Below are 22,649 nucleotides of genomic sequence, written 5' to 3'. Positions count from 1 at the left end.
TTTCCCAGGCCTACAAGATAAAGTTCAGCTCAACTAACCTCCAAGGCCAGCTGGACATTTCTGTACTTCATTGAATCTGAGAGACAACACATCGCTAATGAAACTATGACAAGCCAATGCCTGTGAACCTTACCTTTTACCTTGAAACGCCATCTAGGGGCGTCTCAAGTGTGTCTATCATTTCCTACCTGCTATTATAGGGGCTTGTGAACGTATCTTAACTCCTCCGTTCTAACTGCCTTAGGGGCAAAAACCCTGTTTTATTTCTGTTTGTGTCCCCCCACCCCAGTAGCTGTTTCCCCCCAGGTGGGGGTCAAGTTCAAATCACACAAACTGCACAGCACGTACAATACCTTCACTTTATTCCAGTCTCCCCAGCTGTCTCCCCACCCTTGCACAAAGGCAGAGAAGCAAACAGAAGTCTTTAAGGTTACATTTCAATGAGTCTGAGAAGAAACCAGATTCTGTAAGCAGAGCACCAGAAAATAAAGAACGCTGAATCACTGTATGTGCTATGACGGTCAGAAACTGGCCTGAAGGGTTCTATGAGCGTGAGCCGCAGGGAAGTAGCCCTTTCTGCATCATCTCGGGCTGTTTCTGCCCAAACTCCAAGCAGATAAAGGGGGTACTCTTCTCTCTGACCTTCTCCATGGCTTACTGGCAACCTGCCCAGTGTCCCATGTTAGGAGAGGTGCTAAACAGCTTCAAACGGTATGCCACTCGGGCAGACCACCACCTTGCCATTAAAAGGACACAGGGCTCTGTGGATAAAGAGAAAGGTGCCCATGAAAGAATGTTGTATGAAAAAATACTGCAGGCAGGCACACCAGCTGTACCTGAGAGAGAACTTGGGAGCATGTAAGGAAATGGGCAACTGGTGGCTCTTCTCCCCAGGGATTTGGGGGGGGGGGGTTACAGTTACTCAAGCTTTGTAAAAGTTTTTGCTCTAAACTCTGTGTCTATTTAAAATGTACACTTGAAGCCTCACCATGTGTTTATAACTTCTGCTTTTCTCTAGGCTATCTGTCATCTGTGGCTCCTTGAACAGTCTGCATGGAAATAAGTCTAGGACCCCCTCCTCAATCAGCAAATGGCTTGTTTCTTCCCTACGGCTTCTTTGATTGTTTACGAGGCCACTGGAATGATAAGGAACCCAGGAGGAAGCGGGTGGGGGAGAGGGAGAGAATACAAAACAGTAGACTAGGAAGCTGCCCAATTTTAAGAAATCTACATCCAGTCCTACGAAGAGGAAACGCCTGCTGATTTCGCCACCCTCGGAGTCACAGAAGGGTGGGTGTGCTCTCATAGAACCAGCCGGAGGAGACCTAAGCTCAGAAGAAACTCACTGGAAGGAGAGAGTTATCGGCTGGGGAACGCGTGGAAGGGCCCAGGCTCCAGGCCGCCTCACTCGACCTTCCGCAGGTGGTGAAAGCTCCGCACGGTCCTGTCCACGGCGTCATCCATGCTGACCAGCGGCCGGTAGCCCATGACCCTTTTGGCTTTCTCACAGCTGTAGTAATGGAATGTGCCAGCCAGCGCGACCCGCATGGGTGTGAAAGTGGGCTGAAGCTGGGTTATGGGACTGATTACCGTCACCAGGAGGGACAGCAGGAGGGCCAGGTAGTAGGCCACCCAGTAGGGGATGTGGTACTTGGGGGCCTCGTAATTGAGGCCTGTCAGGATGCGGGACAGGAAAGTCCAAAAAGGGATGGGCTCATCGTTGGTGATGTGAAAAGCCTGCAGGGGGGAAGGAGAAGTTAGGAACTGCTCCCCAGCAGGACGGGGCAGCAGGCCATGCTTGGAGCTTGGAGCTCAGCCAGGACCAATATTTTGAGAAACCAGTGGCCGCTCCCTGCCTGCCCGCCCCAGTTCCTTTGCAAGGCAGCTCAAAAGTGAGGCGGTTATTAAGCCTACACAGACCGCAGCGTTTCACGTGGTCCGCAAGTCTGCAAGCATGAGCCAGTGGCAGCTTTCAGGCGATGACAGGATTTCAAGGGAAGCTTAGATTGCACTTGGGAAGGTACGTTTGTTAATTTAATAATTGTGTTAATCACGGTAAATGCAGTAAATCATCTTATCTTCAGATGCAACGAACGGGTCATATGACATTTCTGAAACGTGCTGTCTTTGGTGTATACTAAAAGCCATACCCACCATACCCCCGCCACACTGAGAGTTACAGGAGGGGGAAAATGGCAGAGGTCCAGGAGAAAAAAATGATGCCCAAATACGGGGGATTCCAAAGGTCGGAGTGAGAAACAAAGAAGACGGGGGCCCTAGGAGTGGGAGTGAAAGGAGCCCGCGTGTGCTCTCTCATCTCTGCGTGAGAGCTGACCTCACCCCACCAGAGGGGTTCAACCGTGGCCCAGTGGGATCCTAGAGCAGCTTTGCCAGGATGCAGGGTCACAGAAGCCACTTGCCAGTGGGTCCAATCACTGGGAGGAGAATTGTGAAGGCAGGCGGACACACAGGGGCAGGAAGGGGTGGGCCGGCTGCTGCCGAGCAGGTAGAAGCAGGTAGAAGCAGGTAGAAGCAGGTGCCTTACCTTCCCACCCAAGGCTGTGTCTCTGGAGAGGTGCTCTGCAGCCAGGATGTGTCCGTGGACCACGTTTTCCACGAAGGTGAAGTCCACCAAGTTCTCCCCGTTCCTGCATGTGCACAAGGAATGGGTTCCCTGCGTCGGGGGAGAACCTGGTAGAGCCCCTGCACGTGGACCCAGGGCCAGGACCCGCCTTGGCAATGCCAGCCCCTGGCACACCTGGGCATCCGTAACAGTTGAAGATGGGCAGGAGACCAGGGCTCCTAGGCCCTCAGGGCCAGTGGGATATTTAAGGGCCCACCAATGAATCTGCAAGTCCCGTGCCCTGCCTGCCCCGTCCCAGTGTGGCCAACACTGGTATTGTCTGCTCTGGGCTCTAATTAGGGCAGCAGCTCTGAACTCCCTCCAGGGCACTCTGGGCTAATGCCTTTCTCTGGCCTCGGAGTTTTCTACTGTCTCTTTCAAATCCCACAGCAGGGAAGCCAAGTGAGAGGCAGGGAGGCAAAGTGGCAAGGCACAGGGATAAATGGGGAAAGAAAGGGAGAAAAGAGAAGGAAGGAAGGAAGAAAGGAAGGGGGGGGGAAGGAAAGGTATACTGGGGACACCGTCCCAGTCTCATCACCTGCAGCGGCCCTCCCACTTGCACTTGCCCAGAGGAGGAATGTGAACACCTACCCCCCGCCTTCCTAGATGCAAGGAGAGCGGAGGGCTTGGCCCTTAACCCTGGGCCAATTGTTTCCCCTCTGAGCCTGTTTCCGGAATTTCCAAACAGGGACACAAATGTCTTCGCAGCCTACCTGAGAGGGTTCATGGGGCAGAAGAGCGTCCTGCCACAATCCATGTCTCCCTGGAACTTGTGACTATGACCTTATCTGGAGATAAGGTCTTTGAATATGTAATTAGTTTAGATAATGTCACACTAGTGTAGGGTGGGCCTTAAACCCAATGACTGGTGTCCTTATAAGAGGAGGGACGTTTGGGTACAGACACAGAGAAAAGATCGTCACATGAAGATATAGGCAGAGACTGAAGTGACGGGTCTACGAGCCAAGGGACGCCAAGGGTTGCTGGCAGCCACCTGAGACTGGGAGAGAGGCCTGGAACAGACTCTCCCTCAGAGCCTCCAGTGGGGGCCAACCCTGCCCACACCTGGATTTTGGAGTCCTTGCCTCCATCACTGGGAGTGAATCCATTTCTGTTGTTCTAAGCCTCATTTGTTGTGGCAGCCCCAGGAAATGAGCAGCGGGCAGCAGAGAAGGCCACGTAAGGCAAGAGCCGACTGTGTCCAGGGTGGGGGGTGCGGGGAGGAGAGCAGCCAACTTACCCGATCATGAACTTCATCTTGCCTTTCCTGGCCGCCTCGATGAGAATGGGGACCAACTGGGGGTCCCTTGGGCCAAAAATGCCATGAGGGCGGATGGCTGTGGTTACGAAATTCCGGTCAGGATCGTTGGCACCCAGTACCGCCTGCGGGAGAGCAGAGGGACCATGTGGGCTGCAGACATGCTCCCCAGGGGACAGGTCCTCGCACGGGGGCATGGATGCCGCCCACTGCCCCGGGCTGCAGACTCACGTCAGTGACACTTACAATTCGGGACTACTTCTGTATCCCTTTCCCCACTCCAACACCCAAATCTGAAAACACAGGAGAGAGCTGGGTCGAAACCAGTAGAATCCAACAGAAGGGCCTGGGTTTGGGTTTAAACACTAAAATGCATGAATGCAGCAGTCTGTGGTAAATACCTGAGAGATCCAGTTAATGAGTTAGCTGGGGGCCTTCAGTAAGGCTGCTGCCACCAAACCGGCTCCTGACTTAAGCTCCATGTGCCACCTGTATGTTTCCACCAGTCCTGGGCTGTTGTGGTCAGAACTGAGTACCACCTCCTAGGAAGGGACTCTGATGAAGCCAACTGGGCCAGGAAGAAGGGGCTGGGAGAAACAGGGCAGCAACTCAGTAGCTAAACAGATGAACCAACATGTCGGGTGAATCCTCAGAGCCATGTTCTGTGTGGCTTAATGTACAAGCTAGAACTTAAGGGCTTCAAGTACAGAGAAACAAGTTTTGTCTCAAAGGGAACAAAACTTCCCAAAGGATCAGATAGGTTGTTGTTAAAAATGGGGACCACGATGGTACTACTGCCAAGGCTGTGTGCTGCTGAAACGAGATGGCCCACCTCACCTAGGATTTCTACTCCGTGGTGGCAAAATCCTTGTTCACGTTTTGGTCCAGTGAGCTTAAGCCACTTGTTGACTGTGTTCACAATGATCGGAGTTACCCAAAGGTGGAGCTGCCTCTCCTCTCCCCCCACCAGGCCCTGGTCCCCACAGGGACAGAGGAAATGACTCAATAAGCCTTCAAATGCCCTCTAGCCGAGGCTCATCTCTGTTACTAAAGAGAAGAAAGCTCCGGGAGTCCTAGATAACACCACACTCCATCTATTATCTGTCAGCACGTTTGAAAGCCGACAGCAGCTTGACATCTGCCGCCAACTGGAGGCTCCAGCACGGTTACTGCCAGAGGCGTTTACAGGCTTAGCTCGTTTCCAGCAGAGCACCCAAGAGTCTGTGCAAGTGACATGACGATGGTCTGAACCACAGTTGCCACTTGCAGCACCTGAGCCCAGTGGGCGGGAGACCCAGGAGCGCTGGAGGAGGGTGCACGGGGCCCAGTGGAAGCTTTAGCGCTCCTTGGGTCAAGTCTGAGCAGGTGGGAGCTGCGTGAGGCTCTCTGTGCTCCAAGGAGCAGGTGGGCAGACCGAGGACTGGAGCTTGCAAAAGCTAGGCCTCCATGTGCTGCACTGGGAAGCCCTTGGGTCTCCCGGCAGATGAGGTCTTTTGGGACTTGCTGGGTTGGAGTAATAGCAAACAGATGGGAGGCGGCTGACACTCAGGCCGCGCAGGGGGACTCTGGCCAATCTGGCGTTAAGCTCTGGTTCCATACATACCGGCTGCGAAAGAAAACCTCAGTAGGTGTGGCCCGCTGCCAACAGCTTGGAGAGGCAAACTCACAGCTGCCTGGCTAAGGTGAGCTGCCTGTGGCCGATGAGTATCCATGGCCTACAGTATCGGGTGTCTTCAGGGTAATATTCTCCCGGACGTTAGTCCCGGAGCTGGCTACTGTCACAGTCTCTGCTACTTGGCCCAGACTGCTGCTACAACCAGGTGCTCCCTGGTGAAGCTGGCTTGCCAAGTGAAAAAGTACTTTTCCTTAAAATAAAGCAAGAGCCTTCCATTGTTTAATTTCAAAAAAAAAAAAAAAAAAAAAAAAAGGACAGGGGGTGCAAGAGTGCCACTAGGAAGGTGTGTTCAAATCAAAACACACTTGAGTGTTTAGCCTGAGTTCTGCCTGCCACTTTGGGTCATCATAAATTGTCTGATTGCTGGAGCAGTTCAATAAACTTGCATGGTATACATGTTGAGTGCAAGCTCTAGAGCTGCGCGACCTCAGGAAGCTTCCGAATCTCTCTGCACCAACTGTCCTCCTCTGTAACCTGGTGACGGTAACAGTACCTGCCTTGTGGGGTCATTGCGAAGTTTAAATGAGGCAGCTCCTCGTAAAATACAGAGTAGTGTCTGGCCACATTAAGCTATTATGTTATTATTTTTTCTGTTATTATCTTTGAAATTGAATTCCATCCACAGATTTTACTGCCCGATTTACATATTAGGCGTCAGAATACTAACTTCCCATGTTCATTAACATTCTTAAGATTCTAAATTCTGTAGACGTTCATGGACCTCGTTTGTCACTCACTCAACCAGTTTTCAGGTACGTACTCTCTCCTGTAAGATCTTCGTCTCTGTGTAGTAGTCAATGGGCTTCCTGGCATAAGGGAGGTCTTCGGTTCCATTTTTGATGTCGACACCCTCAAAGATGACACTGGCACTGCTGGTTAAAATGAGTTTCTGGCAGAGGAGAACAGAAGATTTAAAAAAAAATGAGTCAGGGACGATCGCTGTTTAAACATCACGACGGTCAGGTAGGAAAGAGAATCAAAGGGCACGTGTTCACAACCCTCGCCCCATACAGATTCTTTACTATGATGCCTTCCCTTTTCAGGCCTTCTTAAAATAATGCAAAGATCACCATCTTTTGCAGGTATGGGGATTTGAGACACATTATGGTATCACACTCTAAAACAGTGAATTTCACATTTTCCCCCCTCTTATCACAACCAAGGGATAGAACAGACTTCCATTATTCACGGTATCTCACTATGGGAGTGATTCTCCATGGGGGAAGGATAGCCCACAAACTTCGAGGCAGGTGCCTGTCTGCAAAAGATCCTGGTGATTCTGATCCCAACCTTGGCACGTCAGCACACACGAACGGGCACGTGCACATGTCCACCGGTGAAATGCTATTTGAAAGGAAGTTGCTTTCTTACGAGGGTTCGTAGCTTCCGGCTATCTGGTTAAGGGCAGTCCGTCCTAAACCGAACACCATTAGCTCGAATCACATCTTTATCACTTTTATTCAACAAGGTCCTGGAAGTTCTAGCCAGCATGGTAGGATAAGGGAAACAACAAAGTGTAATGATTTGAAAAGAAGAAACAAAACTATTGCCACTTACAGGTGCTGCAAACGTCTACATACAAAGCACTACGAATATACAGAAAATATTAGAGTTCAGCAAGGTACATGGAATAAATTTAACAGAAGATGTACAAAACCTTTATGAAGTAAAGTATAAAGCTCTATTGAAAGACATTAAAGAGAGAGATAAATAGACATATTATGTATGTATTTATGGATACGGAGACTCAATATTTGAAAGATTTCAATTCTCTCCCAAATTACCTTTAGGTTTGAGGCAATTACAGTAACATTTCCAACAGGCTTTATCAAGGAACTCGACAGGCTGGTTCTAAAATGTATACGAGCAAAGGGCTAAGAATACACAAATTCTTTGTTTTTAATTTTATAAAATATTTTCAATTTTTAAACATCTTTATTGGAGTACAATTGCTTTACAACGGTGTGTTAGTTTCTGCTTTATAACAAAGTGAATCAGCTATACATATACATATATCCCCATACCTCCTCCCTTGTGCATCTCCCTCCCTCCCACCCTCCCTATCCCACCCCTCTAGGTGGTCACAAAGCACCGAGCTGATCTCCCTGTGCTATGTGACTGCTTCCCACTAGCTAGCTGTTTTACATTTGGTAGTATATATAAATCCATGCCACTCTCTCACTTTGTCCCAGCTAACCCTTCCTCCTCCCCATGTCCTCAAGTCCATTCTCTACGTCTGCATCTTTATTCCTGTCCCACCCCTAGGTTCTTCACAACCATTTTTTTAAAAAATTCCATATATATGTGTTAGCATACGGTATTTGTTTTTCTCTTTCTGACTTAATTCACTCTGTATGACAGACTCTAGGTCCATCCACCTCACTACAAATAACTCAATTTCATTTCTTTTTATGGCTGAGGAATATTCCAGTGTATATATGTGCCACATCTTCTTTATCCATTCATCTGTCGACGGACACTTAGGTTGCTTCCATGTCCTGGCTATTGTAAGTAGAGCTGCAGTGAACATTGTGGTACATGACTTTTTTTTTTCATTTTATTTATTTTTGGCTGTATTGGGTCTTCGTTGCTGTGTGCGGGCTTTCTCTAGTTGCGGCGAGCAGGGGCTACTCTTCACTGTGGTGCGCAGGCTTCTCTGCGGTGGCTTCTCTTGTTGTGGAGCACAGGCTCTAGGCGCGCAGGTTTCAGTAGTTGCAGCATGCAGGCTCAGTAGTTGCAGCACACGGGCTCAGGTGCTCCGTGGCATGTGGGATCTTCCCAGAACCAGGGCTCGAACCCATGTCCCCTGCATTGGCAGGCGGATTCTCAACCACTGTGCCACCAAGGAAGCCCCATGACTCTTTTTGAATTATGGTTTTCTCAGGATTTATGCCCAGGGGTGGGATTGCTGGGTCATATGGGAGCTCTATTTTTAGTGTTTTAAGGAACCTCCATACTGTTCTCCATAGTGGTTGTATCAATTTACATTCCCACCAACAGTGCAAGAGGGTTCCCTTTTCTCTACATCCTCTCCAGAATTCACTGTTTGTAGATTTTTTGATGATGGCCCTTCTGACCGGTGTGAGGTGATACCTCATTGTAGTTTTGATTTGCACTTCTCTAATGATTAATGATGTTGAGCATCCTTTCCTGTGTTTGTTGGCAATCTGTGTATCTTCTTTGGAGAAATGTCTGTTTAGGTCTTCTGCCCATTTTTGGATGGGGTTGTTTGTCTTTTTGACATTGAGCTGCATGAGCTGCTTGTAAATTTTGGAGATGAATCCTCTGTCAGTTGCTTCATTTGCAAATAGTTTCTCCCATTCTGAGGGTAGACAAGCAAATTCTGAAGAACATGGTTGGGGGAGTGACTTGTCCTACACTAGATACTGAGGTTCATCCTACGGCAGGGCACAGGGGCCAAGAGAGTTTGAGAGCCGGGAAGAGGCCCACACAGATGCTGCATAGGGCGCTGAACAGCGGGGAAAGGATGGATCGTATAATACATGCTGCTGAGTACCAAAACATCCTCTGTCTACTTCAGAACATACACAGACATAAGTTCCTGGTGGATTAAGGATTTAAATGTGGGAAGTAACACTTTAAATCTTTGAAAAGAAAAGCACAGTAACCAATCTTTTGATTGCTCTATTGAGAGACATTCCCTAAATACTACATTAAAAAAAACACTTCCTGCACTGTTACCACTGAGCAATCCTGCCACTTCAGTGAATATACCAGAGCTACGTATATCAAGATGGAGAAATATCAAAAACATAATGTTGGGGAAAAAAAGCAAGTTGGGGGCTTCCGTGGTGGCGCAGTGGTTGAGAGTCCGCCTGCCGATGCAGGGGACGCGGGTTCGTGCCCCGGTCCGGGAAGATCCCACGTGCCGCGGAGCGGTTGGGCCCGTGAGCCGTGGCCGCTGAGCCTGCGCGTCCGGAGCCTGTGCTCCGCAACGGGAGAGGCCACAACGGTGAGAGGCCTGCGTACCGCAAAAAAAAAAAAAAGCAAGTTGCGGGAAGATATATTCAACATGATATTATTTTTACAAAGTTTTAGATTTTCTTTCTTTTCTTTTCTTTTGGCCACGCTGCAAAGAATGCGGGATCTTAGTTCCCAACCAGGGATTGAACCCGTACCCCCTGCAGTGGAAACACAGAGTCTTAACCACTGGACTGCCAGGGAAGTCCCCTACAAACTTTTTTTTTTTAACGTTTTTATTGGAGTATAATTGCTTTACAATGGTGTGTTAGTTTCAGCTTTATAACAAAGGGTATCAGTTATACACATACATATGTTCCCACATCTCCTCCCTCTTGCGTCTCCCTCCCTCCCTCCCACCCTCCCTATCCCACCCCTCTCAGTGGTCACAAAGCACCGAGCTGAGCTCCCTGTGCTATGTGGCTGCTTCCCACTAGCTATCTATTTCACGTTTGGTAGTGTATATATGTATATATATATGTGTATATATATATATATGTATATATATATGTGTATGTGTCCATGCCACTCTCTCGCTTCGTCCCAGTTTACCCTTACCCCTCCCCGTGTCAAAACCTGGAAACAGCCCTGGTGTTCTAACACCTGCTACAGCACAGACGAACCCTGAAGATGTTACACTAAGTAAAGTAAGTCAGACACGAACGGCCACATGTTGTTTGATGCCACTTCTACGAGGTCCCTAGAGTCAAATTCACAGTGACAGGAAGCAGGATGGTGGGCGCCAGGGGCTGGGGGAGGAGAGAGTTAGTGTTTAATTGGTACAGATTTCGGCTTAGGCTGATGAAAAAGTTCTGGAGACGGATGATGGCGGTGGTTGTACAGCAATGCGAATGTGCTTAATGCCAGCGAACCGTACACTTAAAAATGGTTAAAATGGTAAATTTTATGTTTTATATGTATTTACATTATATATATATATATATATATATATGTTTAAGCCACAATAAAAAAAATACAAGCAATTTCGAAATTTTGTAGCTCTTTAACCAAGACTAATAAACCTTAGGGTCCTCAGATGGTCTGTTCAGATGCTCAGCAGGTCCTAGGGCTGAATTTCTAGGCTCTCCACAACACTTTAGGAAGCAAGCCTGGCTAGGCACAGGAAGAGAACAAGAGCCCTGGTCCCCACACACTTGGAAAGGGCCATCACACGCTCCTGACAGCACTCATTCCAGCTTTCCCCTTACCTGAACCCCAGCCTCTTTGCAAGCTTCAATGACATTCTTGGTGCCAACGTAATTCACTCTGTAAAAGAGTTCCTTGTTGTTACTGGATGGCGGGGGCGATGCACAGTGGAAAACTGTGTTTACACCTTTCAGAGCTGGGTACAGATCCTGGAGAAGCAAACAAAGACAAAAAAGAATCCCTCCTGCTTTAGACAAGTAAACATCCTCCTCACATTACCACTCTCCAATCTGGGGCATGTAGGTGGCTTGCCCTTTAATAATTCTACAATCAACACAGAAATACATTCTCATTGTAAAAGAGTCAAACAACACATAAGTACATGGCACAGAAACCATATTGTCCCTTTAACCACCCCCCTCCCCATTACCTGGGCCCAAATAAAAACTGGTTTGGGGCATGAGAAGCCTGTGGGATCCAGAGAAAGGCAGCATCTTTGCCTTTGCACCTCATGGGTGGTGGGTGGGTGGGGTACAATTCAGGGCACCTGCAGTTAAAGCTCCTGGGGAAGATGAGCCCATAGATACACATTATGAATCATATGAAAAGACGGTGTAAATACCCAATACACAGCAGCATTCCTTTCTGTGAAACGAGACATAAAACAGTAACCTGAGACAAAAACATGTACGTTTAATTTATTGCTACAGGGAAGCAGAGCTCCTGAGATCGACGGCTGATTGCAGATCTGGGGCAGGAAACAGACAAGATGAGCCAGGAACACCTTGTCGCACCAGAAAATAACTCCTGTTAAAAGGACTCGAGAGCCAACTTGAAGACGCTCCCACTGGCCAAAAAGGAAGGGACAATTTGATCCCCAGTAAGAGTAAGAATTCCTTTTGCAAAGTGGCAAATAAAGGGAAAGAGTCAAGCATTTAATCTGCACAAGGTACAAAGATTTGAGCTAAGAAATAAAGAGAAAATAATAGCATGTCACCATTTTGTGAAACCTTAACTAAGTAATAAGATCTAGGAATGATCAACAGATACTAACATCACCAAAAGAAAGACAACCATGAATTATGTGCCTAGATCCACCGATTATTAGCATTTTGCCACAATTTTCTCTATGTAGACATGATGTTTTTCCTTGAAACCATTTGAGAGTAAGCTGTAGACGTCATGCCACTTAGCCTCTCAAGTCTTCACCAGGCACCTCCTAAGAACGAAGACATCCTCCTAAGTAACCACAAAACGTTCATCGTATGCCAGAAATGTAACAGATGGGATACTCCTATGCAATCATTAGTCTCTATCCAAACTTCCCCGACTGTCCCAGTAATGTCCCCTCAATTTGGATTAGTCTTTTAGATTTAATACTTTTGGCAAGAACATCACACCAGTGACATTATGACCTTCTCAGGGCATCACCCAGTCTGTCCCATTGTTGGTGATGTTGATCCAATCATTTGGTTAACGTGATGGCTGCCCGATTCTGGCCATCAAAAAGGTACCTTTCCCTCTGTGTAATCCACTACTATTATATTTGGTGAGGCTCAAAATGTCCCAGATTTGGCCAGTGGAGGCTCTTCAAATTGGTTCCTGTGTCTTTTTGACATATTCTCATTAGTTTTTGAGTACGTCCTTAATTTTGTCCTAAGAAAATATTCCAGGCTCACCTTGTACTACCTACCCTGCCCCAGAGTCCTGCATAGGCTATTTTCCCAAGAAGCCCTGGTTCCTATTATGGGCAATGGTGTGTAGAAAGCAAAATCTGAGCACCAGGTGTGCTTATGGCTGTTGGGGTATCAATCCATGATGCCCCAATGGAAAAAAACCAAACCAGAATCAGATGCAGTCTTTACTCCACTAGAAATATAATACAAAGCATAGATATGACTTCAAATTTTGTAGTAGCCACATTAAAAAAGGAAAAAGTGGGAATTCCCTGGCGGTCCAGTGGGTGGGACTCTGCGCTTCCGCTGTGGGGCGGCGGGGGGGAGGCCTGGGTTCAATCCCTGTTTGGGGAACTAGGATCCCGTGAGCTGTGTGGCACGGCCAAAAAAATTAAATAAATAGAAGTAAAAAAATAAAAAAACATAAAAAAGTAAAAAGAAACAGGTGAAAATAATTTTAATGTATTTAATATAACCTACAGGGACGTGTTCAACAACACCACGGGGATGAAATCTGCAAGATCCAGACCATGGTTTATGATAAACATCCATCATTCAATGAACAATCTAAAGGTTTAAAATGTGAGAGGGAACTTATAAATTAAGAGAGACTGAAACATCTCATTCCTGTCCTGCCCCTTCAGTTGACTGCAATATTCCTCAACCTTTTTAGTTCCTTATTTGGAAAGACAACTATACAAAAACATTGTGAGACATTCAGAGATATTTGGACACTGGTTAGAAATTAAGGAATTGTCAATATGTTTTAGGTGTGGTCATGGAGTTGTGTTTTTTCAAAGGATTCTTATCTTTTAGCAACAAATACTGAAATATTTACAAAAAAAAAAAAAGACAAGATGTCTAGGTTTGGCTTTAAAATAATCTGAGGGTGGGGAGGGGATACAGATGAAACAGGCCTGGCTGTGAGTGTATATGGAATAGCGAGAATCTAGAAAATATTATAAAGACAGAAGGAGAAAGAACACATGGAGGAGAGACTAAGAGACATGTAGAATATAATGAAAAACTTTACTGTATGTCCAGTGAGGCTTCCAGAAAGAATGGGGGTAGAGTCAATATTTGAAGAATTTTCTCAAAGTGAAGCCCACTAGGTGCTGAGTGGGATTCAAAAAGAAAACTAAAATTCAGACCTAGAGATACTCTCTACAGACCATAAAGGACAAAAAAAGAAAATCCTAAAAGTCATGAGGAAAACTCAGCTGACCTGACTAGCTGACTAGCATTCATGAGTGAGGGGAAAATAGAGACATTTTCGGGCATAAAAGGACTCAGCGAGTTTACTGTGTACAGATATTCGCTGGGGGGGAATGCTACAGGAAATGCTTCAGCAGGAAGAGGAAGGAACCTGGGAGACAGAAATGGGACAGGAGAGGTGCTGATGGGTGGAGACGTCAGTCGATCCCTCCCTCGTCCTTCACCGTCTTCAGGGTGAAGAAAATCTGGAAGCGAAATACTGGCAACGATAGCATGGGAGTTGTGGGGGAGTGGTTTGGAGGGGAGCTGAAGTTTGCTAAAGAGCCTGTCTCCTTTGAGGGGACATGTCAGTGATCAAATGAGACCATATCCCTGCCATCAAGGAGGGTACATTCTCTGGGTGGGGGGCACAGATACCTAAGTTTACACAGAGTATATCAGCTAGCGCCAAGTGGTACACAGAAACACAAAGCGGAGTAAGGGAGATCCAGAGGGGCTGGATGCTTAGCATAAGGTGCTCAAAGACTTACAGGAATTTCCCGAACAAGCTCTGTGGTTCACGAAGAGCATTCCTGACAGAAGGAGCAGCGAGTGCAAAGGTCCTGAGGCAAGAAGTCAGTTGGTGAGTTTGAGAAGCAGTAAGGAGGCCAGTGTACCTGGACCGGAGCAATGAGGGGGAGTGTGGGAGCCGGTGAGGTCGGATCACGCAGGGCCTAGTGGGTGATTATTCAGGTCTGTATGTTTGCTATAAATAGGACTGGACACCCCTGGAGGCTTCTGAACAGAGGAGCCCTGAAGTCTGATTTATGCATTAAAAGGGTGGTGGCTTGGACCAGGGTGGTAATGGAAGGGGTGAGGAGCTGATGGATTGGAGATCTACTTTGAGAGTGGAGTCAGCAAGATTTGGTGATGGATGGGATCGAGGGTATGGAAGAGAAAGGAATCAAGGATAAATCTAAAGTTTCTGGCCAAAGCAATCCGAAAGACAGAGTGGGCATTTATCAAGATGGTGAGGACTTTAGTAGGAGCAGGTTGGCTGTGCTGGGGGAGGGGGCCAGCTTGTAGCGGGGAGCCAGGAGCTGAATTTTAGATACAGCACAAAGAGAGATAGCCAGCAGGCAGCTGGATAGACACGAGGCTGGAGATCTCAAGCTTGGAGCTTATTAGCTCCTAGACTGTATTTAATCTGTGAGCCGGAGTGGATTCACCAGGACACTAAGTGTGCTTGGAGAAAAGAGATCTAAGGAATAAGCCCCGGATCCTGCCAAGTTTAGAAATTACAGAGATAAGGAGACTGAGGAGGGGCAATTGGCGAGGCAGGAGGAGAAGTGAGCGGGTGGTGAGTGAAGAAACTATCAGATGCCGTGGAAGGGTCCAGGCAGATGAGAAGCACGGTGTGGCCACCACATCTGGTCGCTTCCAGGTCCCTGGTGGCTGTATCAGTGGCTGTTAGGTGAAGGCCTAGCTGGAGTGCTGCTATGAGACAACGGAGGGAAGCAGTCAGAGGTGCTGAGAACAAACTACCACAAGGGGAAAGTGGGGCAGTAGCTAAAGCCGCATCTTAAGATGCTGATGCTGTGCTGATGGCTGCGATCTGGTAGAAGGACGGCTTGCCGATCAAGGAGAGAGGGTGGAGAATCCCTAGAGGAATCACCAAGTAGGGAAGAGGACATGGGCTCTAGCTGGTGCCTGGACCATTTCCAGGGCTAAGCACGTGAAGAGTGTAGGTCTGTGGATATGGTGCCGGAAGGTACAGGGGTCGCTTGAAGACCACGACCGTGAAGAAAGAGGCAACAAGCTTGTGTTTTCTTCTCCAGCCCCGTTTGGCCGCACAGAGACACCCCACGGAGGTAGAACTGGATTTAACCAGGGCTGGGGTTTAACCCAGGAAGTACAACACGATGGGGAGGTTTATGTGTCCATTTTTCCAGCAGACACTAGTCCAGGGGCTGCTCCGAAGATATTCTGTAGCTGTGGTTAACATCTACAATCAGTTGACTTGAAATCAAAGGAGACTATCCTTGATAATCTGGGTGGGCTTCATTCAATCAGTTGAAAGGCCTAAGAGTAAAAGCTGTGGTTTCGGGAAGAAGAAAATCTGCCTCAGGACTGCCCGAGCTTGCAGCCTGCCGGCCTGTCCTGCAAATTTCAGACTTGCCAGCCCCCACAATCCATGTCTCCCCGGTTATTTCTCTGGACAACTCTGACTGATACATACAATGAGGGCTGAGAATCATGCAGGAGAAAGTCAGCCATAGACTTGACAGCAGGGAGGCTCTGAATGGGGTGCGGGATAGTGGGAAAGGGCCAGATGCCTGGGTGGGTCACAGACCTGGTAGAGTGGAGGTCTTAGAGGCTGTGAACTGGAAAGATAGGAGCTGGGGCTCACAGTGCAACACCTGTAAGTGAGATCACAGAGAGGACACACTTACTGGGGATGACCGAGGTCCGGGTCTAGGGAATGACAATGGGAGTGGAGGCCAAGGCGAGGGTACTGGCAGGATCATTCGTGTGAATACTGAACTTGCCAACCATTATGATGAGGTTGACCTTGGCCAGGAGCTAAAACCACTGAGAAACTGAGATGGAGTCACCTGGGAAAGGGAGAAGGTGGCTGTGGATCATGGCCACAAGGAAGGGTACCAGGGTATGCAGAGCCTGCCGGTATTACCTTCAAAGCTGGAGGGAGCTCGGGTCAGGGTGAGAGCAGTGATGATGAACAAGGAAGACTTCTACCCCATCTCCAGGCCCACAGGTGGGGAGGGTTGGGTAAGGAAGACAGCCTGGAATTTGACAGGGCTGCAGAGGAAGCCATGGCCTTAAAATCTAAAACAAATAAACAAACTATAGCCAATGATGCCAAAGCCGAGAAGAAGAGCCCAGTGACAGGCTGAAGGAAGCCACTGTGATACATACAACATGCGAAGGACTGTCTCAAATAGAAAGGAATTACACATCCCTAGGAAGAACAAGGTAAAGCCAAAGACAAATGAGCGAAGGTCAGTGATACGCATTGTACAGAAGAGGGTCAGGAAAAGGCGTGGCGCCTGGCCACCCGTGCAGGGGGCACATGTGACACTAAGCGTCACTGAGGTAGCACTTCACACTCTCCAGAAGGGCAATACCAAAAAGTCTAAGAATACCAAGTGCTGGCAAGGACATGAGCAATGGGGATCCTACCACACAGCTGCTGTGAACTTAAGTGACAAAGCAGCCTTGTTGAGCAATTTGGCAACATCTTAAAATTCAAAATATTAACACCCTTATAATTCGGCTAAATCTTGAAAACATTAAGGGAAAGAAGTCAGTCACAAAACGACAAATATTATGATTCCACTTATGTGAAGTGTCCAGAGTAGAGATGGGAGATGTATGGTTGTCAAGGGCTGGCGGGGGTGGGGAGGACAGGAAACGGGGAATGACTGCTAGCAGGCCTGGGGTTTCCTTTTTGGGTGGTGACAATGTTCTGGAATTACAGAGCGGTGAGGGACGCATCACTTTGTGAACAGACTAACAACCACTGAACTGTACACTTTAGAAATGTGAAATTTATGGAATGTGAATTATATCTCAATTAAAAAAAAAACTCCAGCAATTGCACTTTTGGATATACACTCTGGGGCCACGGTCCGCACACTATGGCCTGCGGACAACTTTTTGTAAATAAAGTTTTATTGCTACTCAGCTACACCCACTCATTTATGTATTGGCCACACTTGCCTTTGAACTACCAGGGCAGAGTGGAGTAGTAGTGACAGAGATGACAGTTACTCATTCTCACTAGTAACAATGTGGGTGTGTGTTAAATTCTTTCCTATAACTTTACAATTTTTCAAAAAAACTTTTGTTTTAGAAACAACAACTTGGCTGGCCTCTGAGCAGCATAAGTCTGGTAGTCTCCCTTCAGGGGCCTGGGGCAATCGGCAAGGCTGGGTGGTCTGTTACCTGTTGGCTGCAGAGGTCGCCCAGGAAGAACCGCACGCGGGGATCGTCGAACCCTTGCCGAATGTCAAATACGTTGACAGCGTAGCCTCTTGCCAGCAGCTGCTCCACCATGTGCTGCCCCAGGAACCCAGAGCCTCCGATCACTGTGCATTTCGTGGCCTGCAGAAAGGGAGGGATGGCAGTGGGGTACGGGTGTGCTGAGAACTATTAAGAGCCTGGACTCACAGACCATGAGCCACTGCGATGGCAGGTCCATCTCTTAGTTTGAAACTCTTCTTGAGCCAAGTTGGAAGCTTCATATAATTCTGGTGTCCTATCACCAATGCCAACATTCTCTCCTGGGATCAGGAGAGGCAGGATAGCAAATGATACTGAGGCAGACTTTGGTTAGACTGGATGACCTGAGGGGAGTTCCCTGGCGGTCCAGTGCTTATGACTCGGCGCTTTCACTGCCGTGACCCAGGTTCGATCCCTGGTCGGGGATCTAAGATCTCACAAGCTGCACAGGGTGGCAAAAAAAAAAAAAAAAAGTGACACCTTCTTGATCCATGGGCACTTCTAAGGCAAAAAGCAAACCAACCAACCAACCAACCACACACATGAATGGAAAAACAAAACAAATCAAAACGTGCCACCCACTCAATTGGCAGTGTGCACTTAAAATATCAGAAAGGAGAAAGCAGAGTTTCCTTACTTGCAGGGCAAAGTCAGCCCCCTCTGCTCCCCAACCACTATAGGGCTGGCTGTGTGGCTTAGGGCTCGTCACCGAACCCCTTCTCGCCTTAGCCCATCCATGTAAGACTGTGCTTCTGTCTGATGGGATCTCCTGGTGGGGTTGCAGGGAGGATGGGTGAGCTGTTCACCAGCCAGGCCCAGGGCTTTGCTTCCCCTTCCCTGAGCTCTGAGGAAGTTGTTGAAAAATTAGGGGAGAGCTATGGTGTTTACATTTCAGTTTCCGCAACACATGCACTCTTTTGGCTAAATTCCAACTCTGGTAACTGGGGATAAAGGAAGGACAGTGCACCACATGCAGGCACTTAAATATTCTGACTCCAGGGAGTCGATGCAAAACTGTAGCTGGTGTACGCTGATGAAGCTGGCTATAAGGGTCCCAGATGGAGGACCTGTTATATCCCTCCTCCCTGGGGTCTTTGTAAAACCATATCTGGGCTTCCTTAAGATGACAAACCCCCATTCTTCCCTGAGCTCATGTACAGTAAATCAAAGTTGGGGATGGTAAGTAGAGATCTTAAAGAAATTCTGCTCCTGATTAAAAAACCAACCAACCAACCTGCTGTGTATGCCTTAAACGCCTATATAATTGAGACATGCAGGAGACTGCAGGGGTGCCAGAGCCTCTTCTATGGATCTACCCCTCTCAACCTGTCATCCCATCTGGAGTGGTATTGTTAGTGGAGTCCACCAGGCCATCTGTAGATGGCTCTGTAGCTTTAGCATCATTTGTTCAGGCATTTGTAATCTCCTGACAGAGTCAGCCTCACTGTGCCACCCCCCGCACCAAATTATCTTTTAAGCCCATTCTCGTCTATGCTTCAATTACTGTCATATACATGTAATCATAGCACGCTACATTATTTGCCCCTTTACCAAAATTTCTAACACACCCCCAGGGCATAGGCAAATGAAATTACACAAATCCCACTTGATCCCCCTTTCGGCAATCCCTTATCCTCCCGTTCCCCCCAAGTCAGCTGCAGTTTTTTAGAATAACTCTGAGCATCCTTGCCTCCAAAGCTATTTTTTCTTGGTTTAGTAAACATCTGCCTGAGCCCAAAGAGGGTCTGAACTAGACACGTCTAAGGGCATCCCAAAGGATTTCAGAGTCTCTTGTTTATATTATCTGCAGTCTCTAGTTACAGTTGCTTCAAAAGGCTGATATAGTCTAATTAAAAACAAATCAAATAACCGTGCTACTACGTCTAGTGCAATCTCGTTTCATGATTTTAAATGTGAGCAATCCGTACTCCTCTCTTTGACAGTGACGTGGATTTTTTATTATATTGAAATGTTGCGCCAATATTGCCTGGGAAGCGTGGGTCAGCAGCTGTGCCACAGAGAGTTTTGTAATGATGAGAACAGAGCTGGCATTTACCCCAGAGAAGTCAGATGTGGGATGGAACCATGGTATTCGGTTACAGGAGATCATGTGAAATAACCACTTAACTTTTCACGGCCATGAAAGATGGCATGGGGCAAGTGGGCCCAGCAGACAAGAAGGAACACGCACTAACAAGTAAGAATGAAACCCCAGACTGGAAACAGGTAGCGAGACTCAAGAATGGGTTACTGTTGGGAGTTATAAAATTGACATCTTGGAGACAGTTTTAAGAATAGGAAAAGGAAAGAGGGGCTTCCCTGGTGGCGCAGTGGTTGAGAGTCCGCCTCCCGATGCGGGGGACGCAGGTTCGTGCCCCGGTCCGGGAAGATCCCACGTGCCGCGGAGCGGCTGGGCCCGTGAGCCGTGGCCACTGAGCCTGCGCGTCCAGAGCCTGTGCTCCGCAACGGGAGAGGCCACAACAGCGAGAAGCCCGCGTACCGCAAAAAAAAAAAAAAAAAAAAAAAAAGAATAGGAAAGAAAGCCATCTAGACATACTATTTCATTGCAATATGATCTTGAGAAAAGAGAATGCTCCAGGTCACTGGGTTTATTCCATCCTTTTCTGTTTTCCCTTGTCTTTAGCTGTGGGCCGTTTTCTCAGAGAAGTCTTACACAGAATGTATATATAAGTTAGGGTGAAAGTGTTCTTTTTATTGTAGTACTTTGTGTAACTTTTACTTCCTATAAAGTCAATCAATGAGAACGAACAACCATCCGAATCCAGATTGTTTTTGTTTGCTGAGTAAAGTCCTGATTCACACAATAATGAACTGCAGACGGCAAGGAGCTCTGGTGGCTTGTCTGAGCGCTAGGATCTCAGATCAACACTCAACTACAGAGGCATAGAGAAGGCCTTACTCGGAGCTGTACACTAAAACCAGGGTGATCTGCTGACCTCTGGCAACCTCCTGGGAATCCTTAATTTACTAACCTTTGATATAAACACATTTTTTACCTTGGTGTGATTTCAGCAAAAGTGAATCCAACCCACCCTTTGCAGATCTTTGTGGAAAAATCTCCAAGAGGCCTGACAATTCCTTCAAGTCCCTTCTGACACTTGCGACGCTAGACTTTAGGAGGCCTTGCTACCGCCCTTGTTGGCCCTGGAAAGCCTTCTGCCATTCTACCCAGAAGCACAGTCTAACCTGCTGGAGGCCACGTGAAGGCAAACCGAGGCACCCAGCTGACAGCCAGCAGTGACTGCCATGTGTGTGAGGCTGCCTGGAACATACACCTCAGGGTCCCCATGATAGCGGCTGTGACAGCAAGCCCACGGGAGACCCACCAAGGAACCCCTGCCCCCTGCTGGGCCGAGCCCAACCTGTAGAATCGTGAACAAAGAAATGGGTGTTGTTTTAAACCACTACATTCTGACAGAGTTTGTTACACAGCAATAAGTACCTGGTCCCTTAAATAAAGATATATTATCTTCTATAAAGAAACAATACTCAACATTGATTGATTTAATAAATGAACCAAATACGATTTTTAACCCGTAGCTACGTATCAATGTCTTGTTGGTATGTATGTGTTCGACTTTCCCCTTACCTGGTTTTGGTTAACCCTTTTCGTACTCACTTTTGCAATGTCTTCTGTCAAATGTGTCCATGTGCCCTGGTCTCGCACTGGCTCACCAGCTGCTTGTTCCATTTCAGCTGCAAATTTGGCCCCGTCTGCAGTCAACTTTTCGGTCCTTAAAGACATATTTAGAGACAGACATGTTACATAAACTGAACCATCTTTTAGTTATTAGTGCTCTGTGTGGATGCCCCCCCGCACACGCACACATGGAGTTTTCACAAAGAGCTCAACCACAGCTTCAGCTGCTGGATGAAGCACTCAGCGAACATTCCTGTGATGATGCAGGCTGCCCTCGGAGAAGGGCCTGACTGGGCCCATAACTCACTGTATATTTGGCTACAGGCAGAACAGGAAGCCAGTTAAATAATCTCATCCATCAGTTACAATGAAAAGAATATGTCTAGCACCACAGCTTTTCCCGCAGCACTTCAATTATTGTCTATGTCTCTCGAGTCGATCAGTAGACTAGTAGACTGTGGCAGCACAGGGGGAAAATGCACAGACCCGGGGAGGCCCAGGTTCCAGTCCTGGCACTGTCAGAATGTGTATCAATCTGCTCAAGCCATGTCTCTTTGCTGCAGCTCAATAAAACAGACTCAGTGCTCATCCCCATGGTGCCAGGGCATGGGATGCTGGGAGGAGGAAGAGTAAGAAGAGACAGAGCTCTCCTTGTTGGTGGAGTTAAAGCCACCCTGACCACATATAGAACTCAGAGTGTCTGGGGCCACCAGAAGCCCTCGGGAAGTGGTCAGAGTGTGGTGGGGACCCAGCAGTTCATAACCAGGAGACAGTAGCAAAGCATATCAGGTGATAAAGTCCCACAACAAGACCAAACCACTGAGCTGCAAACAAAGAGAAGCCGTTCACTTTGGGGTTACAATGCATTCGGTCTTGCATCTGCTTTCTTGGCAGTGGTCAATTTACCTAAGTCACAGATCCCCTAACACCCGGGGATGGCAAAATCCATGACAAAGAAAGTCTAACTGCTTGCAAAAGGCTAGATTCAGAGAATACTCTTCAGTGAGGAGGTGGCAGGCAGGCAGCCCAATTACACACACACACACACACACACACACACACACACTGTCATGTGTCCCTGTAGGAGCTGATTTTGTGGCCTGGATGTTAGGATCCTCAATGTCTGATGGAGCCATTTTGGGGACACATATTTCTGCAACCACAATGGAAGTTATTAGGAAATATATTTCAAAACTTCATTTTTCACAGAACTTTTTAGAAAGCACACCAACGCATAAGCGAAGTTCACCTGTGGCTCTAGGCCTATCCCATCTGCCTTGTACACCATAATCCTCTTTGTGTCGGCAGATGGCCCTGTCATCTGTTCTCCCTAAACAGATGTGGCCGGTGAACATTTTATCCATTTGGTTCAATGTGCATCCGCCGGGGAACAAGGATCTGGGCACCTGCAC

General features: G+C 47.7%; 1 protein-coding gene across 1 annotated transcript; it reads right to left on the bottom strand.

The window, feature by feature from the left end:
• Positions 1 to 1,404: 1,404 nt before the first annotated feature.
• Positions 1,405 to 21,288, bottom strand: NSDHL (NAD(P) dependent steroid dehydrogenase-like). The gene is made up of 7 exons (XM_065901203.1): positions 21,187 to 21,288; positions 17,520 to 17,678; positions 10,746 to 10,892; positions 6,317 to 6,445; positions 3,864 to 4,006; positions 2,546 to 2,648; positions 1,405 to 1,737 (listed from the first exon to the last, which is right to left on the bottom strand). Exons 1-7 carry the CDS (start codon positions 21,286 to 21,288, stop codon positions 1,405 to 1,407), a joined length of 1,116 nt encoding a protein of 371 aa, XP_065757275.1.
• Positions 21,289 to 22,649: the final 1,361 nt, after the last annotated feature.

Source organism: Phocoena phocoena, chromosome X (genome assembly GCF_963924675.1).
Source record: "Phocoena phocoena chromosome X, mPhoPho1.1, whole genome shotgun sequence".
NCBI classification, from domain to species: domain Eukaryota; kingdom Metazoa; phylum Chordata; class Mammalia; order Artiodactyla; family Phocoenidae; genus Phocoena; species Phocoena phocoena.
Note: the sequence above shows the minus strand (reverse complement) of the source record. Positions and strands in the feature narration are given on the sequence as shown.